The sequence below is a fragment of the Podarcis melisellensis genome (assembly GCF_964234715.1).
Source record: "Podarcis melisellensis genome assembly, chromosome: 11".
NCBI classification, from domain to species: domain Eukaryota; kingdom Metazoa; phylum Chordata; class Lepidosauria; order Squamata; family Lacertidae; genus Podarcis; species Podarcis melisellensis.
In genome coordinates, this window is record NC_138543.1 from 32685173 (window position 1) to 32699741 (window position 14569).

The following is a 14569-nucleotide window of genomic DNA, read 5'->3' on the forward strand; positions in this document are numbered from 1 at the left end:
GAAACATTATTCTTGTATGTCTAATCTCCCTTTATGTGAAAGAACATGACTTATATACATGCCAACATTGCTCCACTAAATTTTCATTAATAAAGAAATGTTTGCAGTGGCTGCTCCAAGGTCATACTCTGATGTAATGATGTTAACATAAATATTACTTATGTGAGTATCTCTCGTGGTTTAGGTAATTTCCTAGCTCTTTTTCTAGCTATTTCTTGAGATAATTATTTTTACTGTTTAAATACAATATTGACAGAAATAGAAACAAGATTGTTATTCATATTCCAGTTTTTACCATGCAGTTTATTCTTTACCATAGATTTATTAAGTGGTGAAAGTTACTTAATAGCATGTAGTATGATGTATTTTAACTTCCTGCAGTTTCCAATGGGACCAGGGTCTGACGGCCCTATGGGTGGATTGGGTGGAATGGATTCACATCATATGAATGGATCATTAGGTAAGAGTACTACACCTTGACTTCTTAACTCTGTGCTGAGTTCATTTCAGAATGGCTTGTTTTGAATTTCTTCCATTACGTTTTCAAAATTTTCTTTGCAGCCAGGGAAGTTGATTTCTAAATGGCAATTCTCAGGTTTCTAACAAAAAACCCCCCTGACATACAAAATATATATTGTCTACTTGGGATTCCAATCGTGCTTTATAAATTAAGTTGCATGTGTTTTAGAAGTTAGAATAAAACTGCACAGGTGGAAATCCCCAACACTGTATGATTCTGGAGTAAGGTTTCATGATAACATGCCAGGAAATTTAAAAGTCCTGGAAGTTCTCTCCTTAAAGTTAAGGTGAAAATAAAATAAAAAACAACTGAGGGTTGAGTTACAAAATCAAAATACTGAAAGAACAAGCAAGGGCAGAGTGGGAAAGTCTGTTTATGCGGAGGGGGAGAGCTTTTGCTCATTTGGCAACTGGTGAGGTGTTTGCACAGGGCTGTTTTACTTGGGTTGACCACTTCTTCCTCATCCATGATAATGCAACTGGTTTCATACAGAGGTGTTGCCACAATACAGCAGACAGACGGTAAACAACTGTGACTTTTGTTCATTTCCCATGAGCAAGGATGTCAAAACAACAACTCCTCTGCTGGTGGTAGCATGCTCTGGGTGTGAATTTGCAAAAAAAAAAAAAAGAAGTCAAGCAGAATGCAGAAAAATGGCTTACATCTTGTTTCAATTTACTTATCTTGGCTGTCCCAATTTAAGCTGTAGCAACTTCACAGAAACACAATAGGTAAAAAAAAAAACATTTTTGGAAAACAACTATCAATAGAAAAAGTTGAAAGCAACAACACATACATAAAATCAGTTCAAATCCAGGTCAGATATCGTGTCTGATATAGTGGGAGGGAGTTCCAAAGGTTAGGTGGCCCAACTCTAAAGGACTGATTCGAACATCATGTGGAATGGACCTCCTGATAGAATGGTATCTGTGGGATTCCTTGATAGGCTCCCTAAGCTTCCCCTTTTGCTTTAACGATGACCTTAGCGGAAACTCCTGGGGTCTGGGTCCTATACCACTTTTCCAATTCACGCTCTAGCCAACCGGAAATCTTGCCATATTTGCTGATATGATGCACCTAGCTTCTTACTATGAAATAGCAAACACCCACACCTCCCATTACAACCTTTATGTGCCTAAGCCATAGCTGATAACTGATTTTATGCCTAAACTTGCAGCATCATGCTATTGATACTGATTTATTGGACCCATTGAAATTAAAAGGCTCATAATTGTGGCAAAATTAAAGGTATTCATGTTTGGAAAAGAATCAGTGATGAAATCCACAACTAAACTGAATCTTCATTTTAATTTTAGGCTCAGGAGACATGGACAGTATCTCCAAAGTAAGTATATATTTGATGTTTGGCACTGTTTTTCTCTTAAGCAGATTTATTACGGTGGTTAAACGCTTAAAAACAAACGAACACCTTGTTTAAAATGAAGTAGTTGTTTTTGGATTATCAACACTTTGAGGGCATTATGCAAACGAGATTATCATTTATGGAAGGTTGAAACTAAATCTTGATATGTGTTCCATTAAATGGATTTAGCTTATTGATTTTCCTGAACATAAGGGATTATTTTCCTGATGATCTCTAATCACTTATCCTATTTGTGATCAATGTACTAAAATGCATGTATTCAGTATTGATGATGCAAATGCCATAATCCAGACAGCTGCATTAAGTATGTTCAGTGCTTTTCCCCTTGCCATCCTGAAACTGCCATCCTGAAAAGGCCACCTCACAAACCAGAAGCTAACACCTTTTGGGGGCACATTTTGATTTTGGGTTTGTAGCCGGAGGTGACTTTAATAGGGATTCTAAGAGAAACTAGACATCTATTGGTGGTGCACTATGTGAGAGTATACATATATGTGGATGATAGAGGAAGAGGTCTGCTTTGGACCTCATATGGCAAATATAAAATATATGTCAATCACTCGTGAGAATTGAGGCAAGAATACAATGTGGCAGTGCTATGGGTTTTATATTTTCATCCTTGAATTCTTTCATTTACATAAAACAAGAATGAATTCACACATATAGCATTGGCTCTCCTGTTGTGTTCTTCAAATAGAACTCTCCCAGTAATATGAGCATGAGCAATCAGCCCGGGACCCCTCGAGATGATGGTGAAATGGGTGGAAACTTTCTAAACCCTTTTCAGAGTGAGAGTGTAAGTATTATATTTTATTTTTTGGTTGCTACTGAATAACTTGCACATGTTTATATTACTTTCAGTCCTTTAGAAAGCTTACAATCATGGCAATCAAACAAATTTTAACATGACGCACATCAGATGTTTTTCAGAAGACAATCCAGAGTTTGACTTTTAGGACCTTTTTCTTTTAAAAGCTTGCTATTTCCTGGAGACATTTTAGACCATTGTTGTTCCACCATCTACTTGAGCTAAATGTTGTTGTTGTTTGCAAATTTTCCTGCAGTTTATTGTGATGCGTTTAAAGAAAAGGTTGAAAATGGATTTTTGCAACCCATCCATTTAGATGTTTGAGATGATAACTTTCACACAGTTGGCCGAGTTTATTTGGGATATGAAGGCAAAAGATGACTAGAAAAGATCCATAAAATACTGAAATAGTGAAAGCATCATGCAAATGGCATACACAGGAACATGAAAAATAATGTGTGAAGATTGTAGTATACACTCTGCTTATGGATAAAATGGTTTTATGAAGTTTAAAATATAGACCTATCTATTGTATATTATACACCCACACACCAATTTTTAGCCTGTTATCAGGTATTGTGCTAGGATCACCGTGCTTTGGCAATTCTGACAAATTAGCTGTTTTTTTTACTTCCTTCTTTCCACAAGTAGAGATTGTCTTGTTGACGATTTTGCAGAAAATAGTATAATGCTGGCATGGCTGTTCTCAAAAAGTTCCAATCTGTTTCTTCAACATTTTTCTGAACTTGTATACAGAATTTATTGAAGAGGGTTGAATTCGTAGTGAAGTATATATGGACCTGTCTGATACCCTGTTATCAGCAAAGGAATACAGACCAGTGTCACAAAGCAACAGATAATTTTCAAGCTCTTAAGTATTATTTGAAAGGGAGCAAAAAAACAGATCGTTGTGATGGTGGAGACAAACAATTTTGAAAACTGCTTTACACTGCATTTGAAGTATGAAGATTGGCTATATGAAGATTTGCAACCTATATAGGCAAGGATACCGTTAAGTAAAAGTGTCCCTACCATGCTGTGCCTTTGGGTTCAGTAACAGAATGAAGATGTGACCATGGTGAATGTGATATACATTTCCTCACATACAGTGTGTTGCCAAAGACTACCAGATATCTATATTGATAAACTGATGTCTGAGAAGATGATGCCAACCCATAATGGTCTATAGTCAACATGGTGTCCATTCTAGATGCCTGGCCACACTCCCATCAGTCCCAGCCATCATGGCCTCTGATCACAGATAATGGAAGTTGTAGCTCATCATGGTTGTGTCCTTGCTCTTCCACCCCACAAATTATTAGGCTACTATGTTGAAGCACACTTTGATGGGCAGGATTAGTGTTCTTTCCCATAGTGGGCATGCTGGACATGAAGAAAATAGACTTGCTACTGCTTGGATTAGTAGACTTTAGTACATGATAGGAACATGAAGGCAGTGCACTATAGCAGCGAGCGATGAACTCTTAAACAGTGAGTCGTTCTTCCAGTGTCATTCAGCTGTTCCACAGAGTCATGAAAATGTCGTTGACAGAGGTAGATAATCTTATAATTCAGAATGAAATATATTTGAAAGTTGGGTTGAGTTTTAAATAGGTAAACAGGTAAATATGTATTCCTGGGCATATTGTATTCCTGGGAGCACTTCATTCATGCTGGGAAATTGCTGCAGCTGATCAACCCTTTGGATTGGAGAGCAGCAAAGAAATGGGCATGGGCTTGGATAGGATACTGCCTGGCTGTTTTGAGTTGCAAGGGGAAAAGGTGGGATATAAATATATAACTATAATGTAAGAATGGAATTAACTGTAATAAACACTTTGTTCCATTTTTATCCCACTTTTCAGCAAACCTTTATCCCAAAGCAGTTTACAATAATAAAAAAATCTAATTAAAAACACAATAGGGTGGGGGGTATGTCTTTTCCTTTAGACCTAATTATTAAACAGTTGTACACTGATAGGATGCCATAGTGATATCCTTGGATAATTAGCTGTTCATGTTTCTTCCTGTTCCTATTTTGTTGCAAATTAAAATAAACTTCCCTTGAGACACTAAAACATGAACTATAACCTTGTTGTGTGTGCTATTTTTGTACATGCTCTGAGTGTGCTGTTCCATTTTTTCCTCTCTCTTAACATTACTGCATTGCCAAGTAATGCTCTTTTCCCATGAGAACATAGGCAGTTGCCACTTATTATAAACAATATTTTCAAATATGCATTTGTTTACTTTCTACTATTAGTGGAGAAAAAAGTGGACTACATGTCTGCAAAGAACCACAAATACTTCTACATTATTACTGCTGGTTACTGAATTGTTTTTAATGTTCTGATTTTAATATTTGCTTATGTGATTTTATTGTTTAGATAAAATTATTTTTGAGTTAACATTATACAAATTAACCTAAATAAAGAATTAGATGCTACTACTGATAGGCAACAGGGACTTTGCCAAATAAACATTAACTCAATGCAGATATGACTGATTAGCTAAATGGTGTGTAATAAGGAGAATTGTAGATAAAATTCATAAATTATTTTATCCACAGGCTGCACCTTTTTCATATGGCTATAAGTGGTTTTTCCTTTGTTTTGTTTTATTTCTTGCATGATGCTTCCACTAGCTTTTCTATTTCATTGTGGATCTCTTCCAATCATTTAAAACCTTCTTGGCCCCTAAATATGGCAAAAATTATGAGTTATATTCCAAACTCTTCAAATGACATGATATAAATTTTTTGTTTAGGTCTGTTCTTTGAAATGCATCCCAACATTAGACTCTAACTTTTAGCCAATGGACATCAAGGCTATTGGCTACCTAAATCAACTGAAAAAAGTCATTCTGAAATGGCTGAATTAAAATATGTTCCTGAGCACATTTGTGTTAGTCTTTTAAGGTAATGATAAACAATAATGCCCTCTAGTGTTCATTCACAAATAATTTTACCTATTGCACTGAAGGTAGATATTTTCATGAGTCTTCAAAATATGCTCATACTCCATTCTTTACGGTTAGATTTTGAACTCGTAATGAATCCTATATTTTTAAAAATCAGTTATGCTGACCCAGTTAATGGTTTTGCTCCAACTGGAATTAAAGGATGCCGGAACCACCAATTGGAACTTGTTGAAGATGAATTTGATATACTTGCTACTTTGTTTGAATCAATAGACCTAAATTTGCCCTAATTCAAGCAAAGCTTCATATTTCCAGGACTATTGTGTGCTTTTTCATAGGGTGTCTGTCACAAATATGCCATTGTATGAATTAGCAGTGAGAAAAATATCACTACAATTATTATTATTTACAAGGTGTAATTATTCAAAAATGAATAAAACCGGCTTAATGTAAAATCTGAGTTGTATCCAGCAGTGCCACTCAAGCGTATGGTAAAATTTCCATCAGCTGAATGGGAAGGGGAACAGTTTTATTATTATTATTATTATTATTATTATTATTATTATTATTATTATTGATATCCCTGACTCCACTGCAGCCCTCCCCCCCCAAATCTGCTCTAGAGGATTGCAAGTCCTTCCAGAGCAAGTTGGGTAGAGGGGGGAAGGGGTATAAGGGGGATTTTCAAAAGTGGCTTCCTTCTCCATTCCACGTACAGAAGACTTACTGTAAAAGATATAGCTCTTTTAGATTGAATCCCATAATACTGAAATAAATGTAGTTGTCCTTACCTCACAGTTCAGCATAATTCACTTAGAAATTGGATGGAACAAAATCAGTTTTGGAAAATGGGGAAGGGAGCTAAATGAATTGGCATGTGAAGTTATTTTATTGGATATATTATTTTGCCCACTCTTATAAGTTGCCCTGATACTGCTACCCACTGACTTTCTACTTGGCTGGTTTTAAGGATCTTAGTCCTGCTATACAGTAAATGAAGCTGAGGAAAACTTAGGAGCTTTTTTATGTGGATATTTAAAATCATTCTACAGTTTGACCTTACGTCTCACTGCAAATTTTACCAAGTCTTTGAGATGCAGCTGAATAGAAATCCAATTAAAAGGTTGTTTAAAAGACTTTCTCTGAATAGCTACCAAACATTTGCTAACCTACTGATATCCCAGCACACACTGATTTCTCTGCTACTTTCAGTGTAGCCATTAAGTATCAAAATCAGCTTTGTTGAGTTGCAACATCTACAGGAGTTCTGCCTAAAACTAAATACTGGACTTGATGTGGCATTTCAATTCACTTGGCACTTAAAACATTTAACTCTTTAGCAATGTGATTATGGGTGTCAGATTCAAGTGCTATGAATAAATACTGTGTTGCAAAGCATGTGCGCTAGTCCAGGTTCTGTGATGAAGTATGTGCATACTGTATTAAACAAAAGCCAAAGTATGTTTCTGAAATAATGCCAAATGAATATGGTTAATCATCAACAACTGTGCCCTAATGCTGTTAGGAGTGTCCTACTCTCATGTAGGACCTTGGCAGAGACACATGCCAGACTGGCACGTTCTCTCCCTCCTGGTCAATCGTTCAGGAGCTTCAAAAGCTTTCTTCTGCCCAATCATCACAGTGACTAATGCCAAAAGGCATTAGCACACTCAGGGATCCGCAGAGTATTCACAGTTTGCGTAACAGAACCAATAGCACAGCATATAATACACTCTGAGCATTCTGACTTAGCTTCTGCCTCTTTCTCATCAGATAGCAAAGAGAGAAAACAAAGGACAATAGTCCCACTTCACGGAACACAGTAACACAAACATCCTGTCTCCGTCACTTCCCACACTGTGGAATGAAAACATACACCATCATGTGATAGACAGCAATCTCATGACTGCAAATATGGGGAATGAATCTCCAACAAATACATGGACAGCTGGTGCCCTCTCTATATGTTGTGAACTACAACTCTGATCAGCCCCAGCCAGCTTGGCTAATGGTCAGGGATGATGGAAGTTACAGTCCAAAACATCGGGGGGAGGGGGGGGGAGGTACCACACTAGCTCTTCTTGTCACCAAGAAAGCAAATAATGCTATGTGACAAAAAGTGTTTTATGAAGTGCTGAACACAATTTTCCATAAAGTTTATAGAGATAAAAACTCTGATTCTTATCATCAGCCCTCATTCACGCAAATGCTATCTTGCTAGTCTGCAAGATCTTGTTTTTTTTCTTTAAGGAATTCACCCAATTACAGATTTGTAACCTTGATAGTTGCTCTTATGGTAGCAGAGTGTTTTGTCTTACCAGAGACTACTTACTTATATGGCTTCTGATACTATGGTAGGTAAGATATCTATATCTCTGTTAATTAGGAAGCTAGAAGTATGCACATGAACACCGCATGAAATCATGACTGGGAATCATGAGAAACTTGCATTCAAGTCTCACTATTAGTGGATTGGTGAATTGAGTTGCTGCTAAAATGTGAATTCCTATTTTTCAGTATTCCCCCAGCATGACAATGAGTGTGTGATCCATTACCAAGTCTCTTCATGAAGGCTGCACTGAGTTGGCCCTCTCCAGAGAGCTACTAAAGAAGAAAAATTACTCATCCCTGTGTACAGTTTAACAGAAACAATCTCAGCCACAATTGGACCCACCATTCCCCCCACCCCAACCATCTTTCCAGTTTTGTGAAGAAAGTGGGTCCTGATCTGGTTTCAGCAACTGTGTGGCACATCAGAGCTGCCCAAGACTGAACTGAACTGCAAACAGTTATCTGTGTATGTATATGTAGGGATAGGTGTATTATGTATGTGTGTGTTACAGAAACATAGATATGCGCACATACATATATAGACCTGCAGGACGTTGTAAAATATTATCACATGACATCTTAAGTAGAAATAAGAAATAGGGACTTTTATTCCATCTTTTTTCATGTTTACATTTTAACTATTAAAAGAACTGCTTCCCTCTCCCCATCTGAACTGTTCCGTGCTGTTTATATCACTGCTTTGTAAGTTATTTTTTTAAAAAGATCTCGAATAAGTTCTGTTTTTTGTCAATGTCTGCCATCATGGATAGGAATAAAATTGCTTTTAAGAGGGCTCTCTCTCATAAGGTTGTGTTTGATACCAATAACATGTGAATTGAAAACTACACTATCTCAAGAAACTGAAGAAACACATTAATCTTGCTTAACAAATAAAGCTTGTCCTTTGCCTAAAAAGTGAGGGAAAAGAAAATAGAAGGGGTTCTTTTCTTGTTTCTTTGTAGAAGCCTAATACTGCGATCCTAAACATATTTGCATGGTAATAAGCTCCACTGGGATAAGTCAGATTTACTTCTGGTAATGTTGAGGATCAGGGTGCAAATCCGTCAATATTTGTTTTCAAGGGAAGTCTGAGTATATCTCAACTTCTTTATCTATGCAGAGAAATACAACATTACTGTGTTGGGCTCTGGTTTGATTGCTGTAGCATCCAGCAATAAAAGTGGCAGGTTTTGACTTTCTGCCTTTCAAAAAAATAAAATCTATTTAGTATGATCTTCCATAGATGTAATAATAGATTTTTTTTTTAAGTTATAGATTCTATTCTAAGGCATGCTTTTTCTAACAGTCCACAATTGTCTACTGGGATGACTGACACCCTAACTCCCAATTACCTGTTATAAGTTAAAGGCCTATTAACCTTGTGTTGGGAGGGGAGGAAAGTTTCTTGCCCTTCTTCAATGGCCCTTCAATCTCTCTTCTTCCTTACCCACTATCTGCAATTTCCCCTTATCTATAATCTTCCAATGTTTCTGAGACCATACAAATATTCAGATTACTTCATTTAAATGTAGCATCTTAAAGAGTAGCATCCTAAATGTAGCATCCTGAATACTTATAAATTTATTATGCAATAAGCTTTTGTGGACTAGAAAAAGTTTATGCCATAATAAATTTGTTAAGTCTCTAGTGTTTTTCAGGACAAAAACAAACAACAAACTTGGTTACCCCTTTGGAATGCAAGTCAGATTCCTTCGACTATCATTAAGGCCCAAATGACAGAGGAATTGCAACATGCAACACACGGGAAGAGAGAGCAAACATAAAGGGAAATTGTGAGAATTGTCTCCATCCCCTTCTATCCTCTGGAAGCCTCCTTTGGATCAAATAATCTTCTATGAATGGAAGGAGAACATAGATCCCAAGTACGTCATGTTTTCATCTACTCTGTGCCTAATTTTTCCACTTCTGTTTGCACACTTCCCCAGTAAACCACATAAATTAAGAGCTAATAATGTTGTATACAACATCTAAAGACACTGCTATCTATAAATTTGTGATTTTGTCTGAATTGTTTTCTACTCCCTATTAAGTCTTTATAGAGGTTGGTAATATAGAAGACAAAATTGAAATAGGAAATTGTTTTCCAAATATTGGTTTCTTTCTAACATTCTAGGCATCCAGTTATACTGTGTCTTATAGTCATATGCAAGCCTTAAAGCCAAGGCCCCACCCTGCCTTTGCCCCAGAGAAAGAAATGTATATTTAGGCTAATTAAGACATGAATACTTTCTTCTGTGGGAATGCCGATAGAATTGTTTTAGCACAGGTCTGCATATGGAAATTTTTCACACAGTAACTGATCAATCATATGGATTTTTTTTTTTAAAGAGGAAGGTGGGTAGTTAAAAGAGCACCTTCCTTTTTTTATCCTGCTTATACTTGTAAATTGTTCTTGAATAAACTCATAAAAATTCATGTCTGTTCCTCTCTAGGTATCCTTCAAAAAAAGCTGTAGAGTTCTAGCTACATATATAGTCTACCTTTTGAAAACAGCGATAAATGTTTAATACAGAGCTTTTTCTAATCCAGATCTTAATTATTTGCAGGCTTTTAAAATGCCAGATGCAGACAGAGTATCAGGTAATGGAGACAGAATAACTGAAGTAGACAAGTGAATCATTTTGGGTGGGCTCTATGTATATAAACTGTCGAAAATGAGTTTAAAATATTTTCTTTGTAATTGGCATGAGGATGGTCTGAAGGTGAACATTCTCTCTCCCCTACCCCCATCTCCTGCTGAACTATCTTTAATGTTCATAAAATGAGTTGTTGTAACTTACAATGCTTCTTCTGCCAGCACTTGCCAAGTAATATGTCTCAGCCAAATCTGGACAAACGGTTGCATAAGAGTAAACCCCTAGCACTGTTCCTTCAAGCTTTTGTTTCTGTGTCACATTTGCCAAACCTATATCAGGAAGCCTATTCATTTTCATCTGTTTTTTCTTTTTCTTTTCATGGTTATCAGCTGAACATTTTCTTGCTACTTTCCTGGCTGATTTGGTACATACCCCAAATTCCTTCTCATCTATACATTGGGTCCTAGTTGAAAGTATTGTTGCCAGCATAACTGGCATCCTATAGGCACCTTATTTAAATGTCATTTTACATCCATAATGGACACAGCATTTGCCAATTGAGTTTTTTAAAAAATAAAATAAAAGGAAAATAATTTAACACTAATTTAAACATATGGATCAAAATCCTCCTACAGTTGGTCATTAAGGACACCAAACATCAAATAATGGTTTGACACTTTGGGAATGAGCCTTATGCTCAGCACCCCCTTCAAACCTTCATGTACAATCCTGGTTGGCAAACCATAGTCTGCCAGTTTGAATGTAATGGCCAGCTATGGTTTCCTGCAAACCAGGAAATAACTCATTAAGCAGAACATGCAGAAGAAGGCAGAGAGGGAGGCGTAAGCAGAGAAACATCAAACCATGTTTGGTGTTGCGTGTGAAATGACCCCATTGAAAGCAACGGAGATTAAATTAGTTATTGACTATAGCAAGATTAAGGCTATTTGTAAGATCAAATTGGGTGTTTTGTATCCTTATGGATAACAACCTGGAATCTTGCATCAAAAAGAGAAGTTGGTTAAAAGTCTATCATCACTGTGATTATCTGCCAACATGTTGGATGTAAGTGAGGCTATGGAATTAGATGGATTTGATGAGGGAGTAGTTACTGTTAAGTTGTACCTTTCATTTGTGCCCTCACTTTGCCTTTGTATCACAAGTTTTAGCCAGTAACTATTGCACTGACTCTTCCTGAGTCCTTTAAATAATTCAAGTATTGTCAATTTGTACCCTGACTGCTATTTTCAAGAAATACACAAATATTTATGAGGGGATTTGGCATGCAACGTTCAAGAATACCACCAAGCTCATGCTTAATGCTTCAGAAAGCTGTCTTGATTTAATTCATTGAAAGTCACAATACAATTTCAGCAGCAGCTGAAATATAGTCTGAATTGTTAAGGGTGACTTTGATAAATACTGGGTAAAAGGTAAAGGTCCAGTCAAAGGTGACTATGGGGTGCGGTGCTCATCTCGTGTTTCAGGCCGAGGGAGCCGGCGTTTGTCCACAGAGAGCTTTCCGAATCATGTGGCCAGCATGATTAAACCGCTTCTGGCACAACAGAACACCGTGACAAAACCCAGAGTGCACGGAAACGCTGTTTACCTTCCCGCCATAGCAGTACCTATTTATCTACTTGCACTGGTGTGTGTTTGAACTGCTAGGTTGGCAGAAGCTGGGACAGAGCAACAGGAGCTCACCCTGTCATGTGGATTTTTTGCTGACCTTCTGATTGGCAAGCCCAAGAGGATCAGTGGTTTAGACCACAGCGCCACCCGCTCCCTTCAACTGTTAAGTATTATGCAGAGTCTTGTGGTATAATATATAACTTTCCTTTAAATAAGCTGAAATTCGGGGCAAATATACACAGATCAAATTTTATAAAGTGTCTCAATTTGATTTCAAAGAGCTAGAGTTCTGAGCATAAATAAACTTGTTCAGTTCAGATGAACAAATTGAGTCAGTTGTGAGGCACACAAATACTCTCAACATTGGTATTTTGAGCCTTTGCACAACAGTGACCCATACTTTTTTTAAAAAAATTATAATACAGAAACCTATGTCTGTATAAACCTATGCCTATATATAAATAGTTTATTGGAAATAATTTGGTTCCCTCCCACCCCACTTTGAGTAGTCCTATCTGAAACATTTTTTACTTACTTAGTGTATTCATATGAATACATAGTCATATTTTATCACCAAAATAATAACTTTTGTCCAGATTTATTTTGTTATTTAAATGTAAGATATGCAAGGAAGCTTCTCATGCAATGAGAGAATTTGCCATTGATGTTGTCAGATGTATGTCCCCATTTGTTATACTACTTTTGACCAACTTGGAAGCTTTATTTATAACTTGATACCATCCATTTTCTAGACACATTTGTGGGGGTTTTTTGGTTTTTTTAAAAAAAAAACTTTTCGAAATCCCCAACAGTCAGATACTTTACAATGATTTGATGGTAGGAAGACATCCTCAGCATGTTCGCTTTGCATTATTAAATTGGACACTGCTATCTTACTTTCAAAAATTATTATGCCTAAAATCAAACATGTAAGCTGGTAGTCAGAAACAATGGAATTCATTGTCACATTTTTTTTTCTACTTTAGCATCATTGTGTTTGGTCCATAATCTAAAGGGTTGCATCCAGAGTTGTGTGTCTGCACTAGGGCACTTCCAGTCTTCTCAGTTGCTGCTGCTGAGGTTCTGAAGACTCTTCAGAACGGTGTATTATATGGTGTGGGAGTTGTAGCTATGGAGAAGAGTGCTTTCCTTATGCAACTGGGACTTCTGAAGTCCTTGCTTAGGCTTAGTATATTGAATTTTCAGTGATTAATCCTGTTCGTTCTAGATTATACCACAGACAATAATTAGAATGAGCATGATTCAGCCCATGAATCATGCACACTTTTAAATACCACAGCTTCAATGAGATAATTGATCACATGTTTGAATTTCTCTCATTAAAATGAATGGGACATAGAAGTTCTTAACTTTGGACCTCAATCAGCGAATATGGACATGATATGCATGTAGTATTCTCCAAGTTGTAGATGTCTATAGCTAATGAATTATGAGATAGATGCTGCCTGCTGATCAATTGCTCTACACACACACACACACACACACACACACACACATATATATATATATATAATCTCAAACACAAATTCCTTCTTGTTGTTTATAGACCAAAAAGTTAATAGAATTTCACTTTCCCCCTGGGGGAAGATTCTAACACCTATTCTATAGTCCAGCAGTTCCTCACTTGAAATGCAGAAACTTTTATTAAAGGTTCTGTATTTTCACAGTCCTTGTATCATTTTGGCTTTTTTATTATTACTGAATAAACAGTGTCGAGACAACCACAATAAAAAATATTTTTATAAGTAGTTTACACAAAAATCATAGGCAAAATCTTGCATGGAAGCCAATGCATGTCCTGTAGTGTAATGGTTCTAATTACTTTTTATGGAGCAAACTACTATCAACAGAAATAATCCATTTCATACAGTCGTCCACAAAAATGGCTTATTTTGAATTCTTGGGCTTTCCTGTCCAAACAACACAAGAGTGAAGAAAGTGAAGAATTTCAAATTATGTTGGAAACCGCCACTCTTCATTTCTACACTCATACTGCCCAGATAATATATGAGGGCTGTTCTTAGCAGTCTCCAAAGTTAAGAGAATCAGGACCCTTTTGGATAAGACCAAGATTCCACCCAGCCCATCATTCTTTTTCCAGTAGTGGCTGTCATGTGCTTCCAAAAGTGCACAAGCATGAAGGCAACCTCTTTCCCCATGATGTTTTCCCAACATCTGGCATTCAGAGGTATGCTGCTTCAGTTAATGTCAATGGTCCATTAATTAATAATGCCTAATAAAAGTAAATGGATACCTTTTATGATGTCATCTTTTCAACCATTTAAGCTAGGGGTTATTATAATCTTTTAAATGCATCCAAGTTAGTGGCCATCACCATTTCTTATGGCAGAAACATA

General features: G+C 36.7%; 1 protein-coding gene across 10 annotated transcripts in view; it reads left to right on the forward strand.

Moving 5' to 3' along the window:
• SSBP2 (single stranded DNA binding protein 2) overlaps positions 1-10398 on the forward strand; it is a 114315-nt gene extending 103917 nt beyond the window's left edge. For all 10 annotated transcript variants that reach the window (XM_081930208.1, XM_081930214.1, XM_081930210.1 and 7 more), the window contains 4 exons: positions 382-460; positions 1837-1865; positions 2602-2700; positions 8149-10398. In XM_081930208.1, the coding sequence (XP_081786334.1) occupies positions 382-460; positions 1837-1865; positions 2602-2700; positions 8149-8178 (237 nt within the window). In that variant the 3' untranslated portion in view covers positions 8179-10398. The remainder of the gene's footprint in view (positions 1-381; positions 461-1836; positions 1866-2601; positions 2701-8148) is intronic.
• The last annotated feature ends 4171 nt before the right edge of the window (positions 10399-14569 follow it).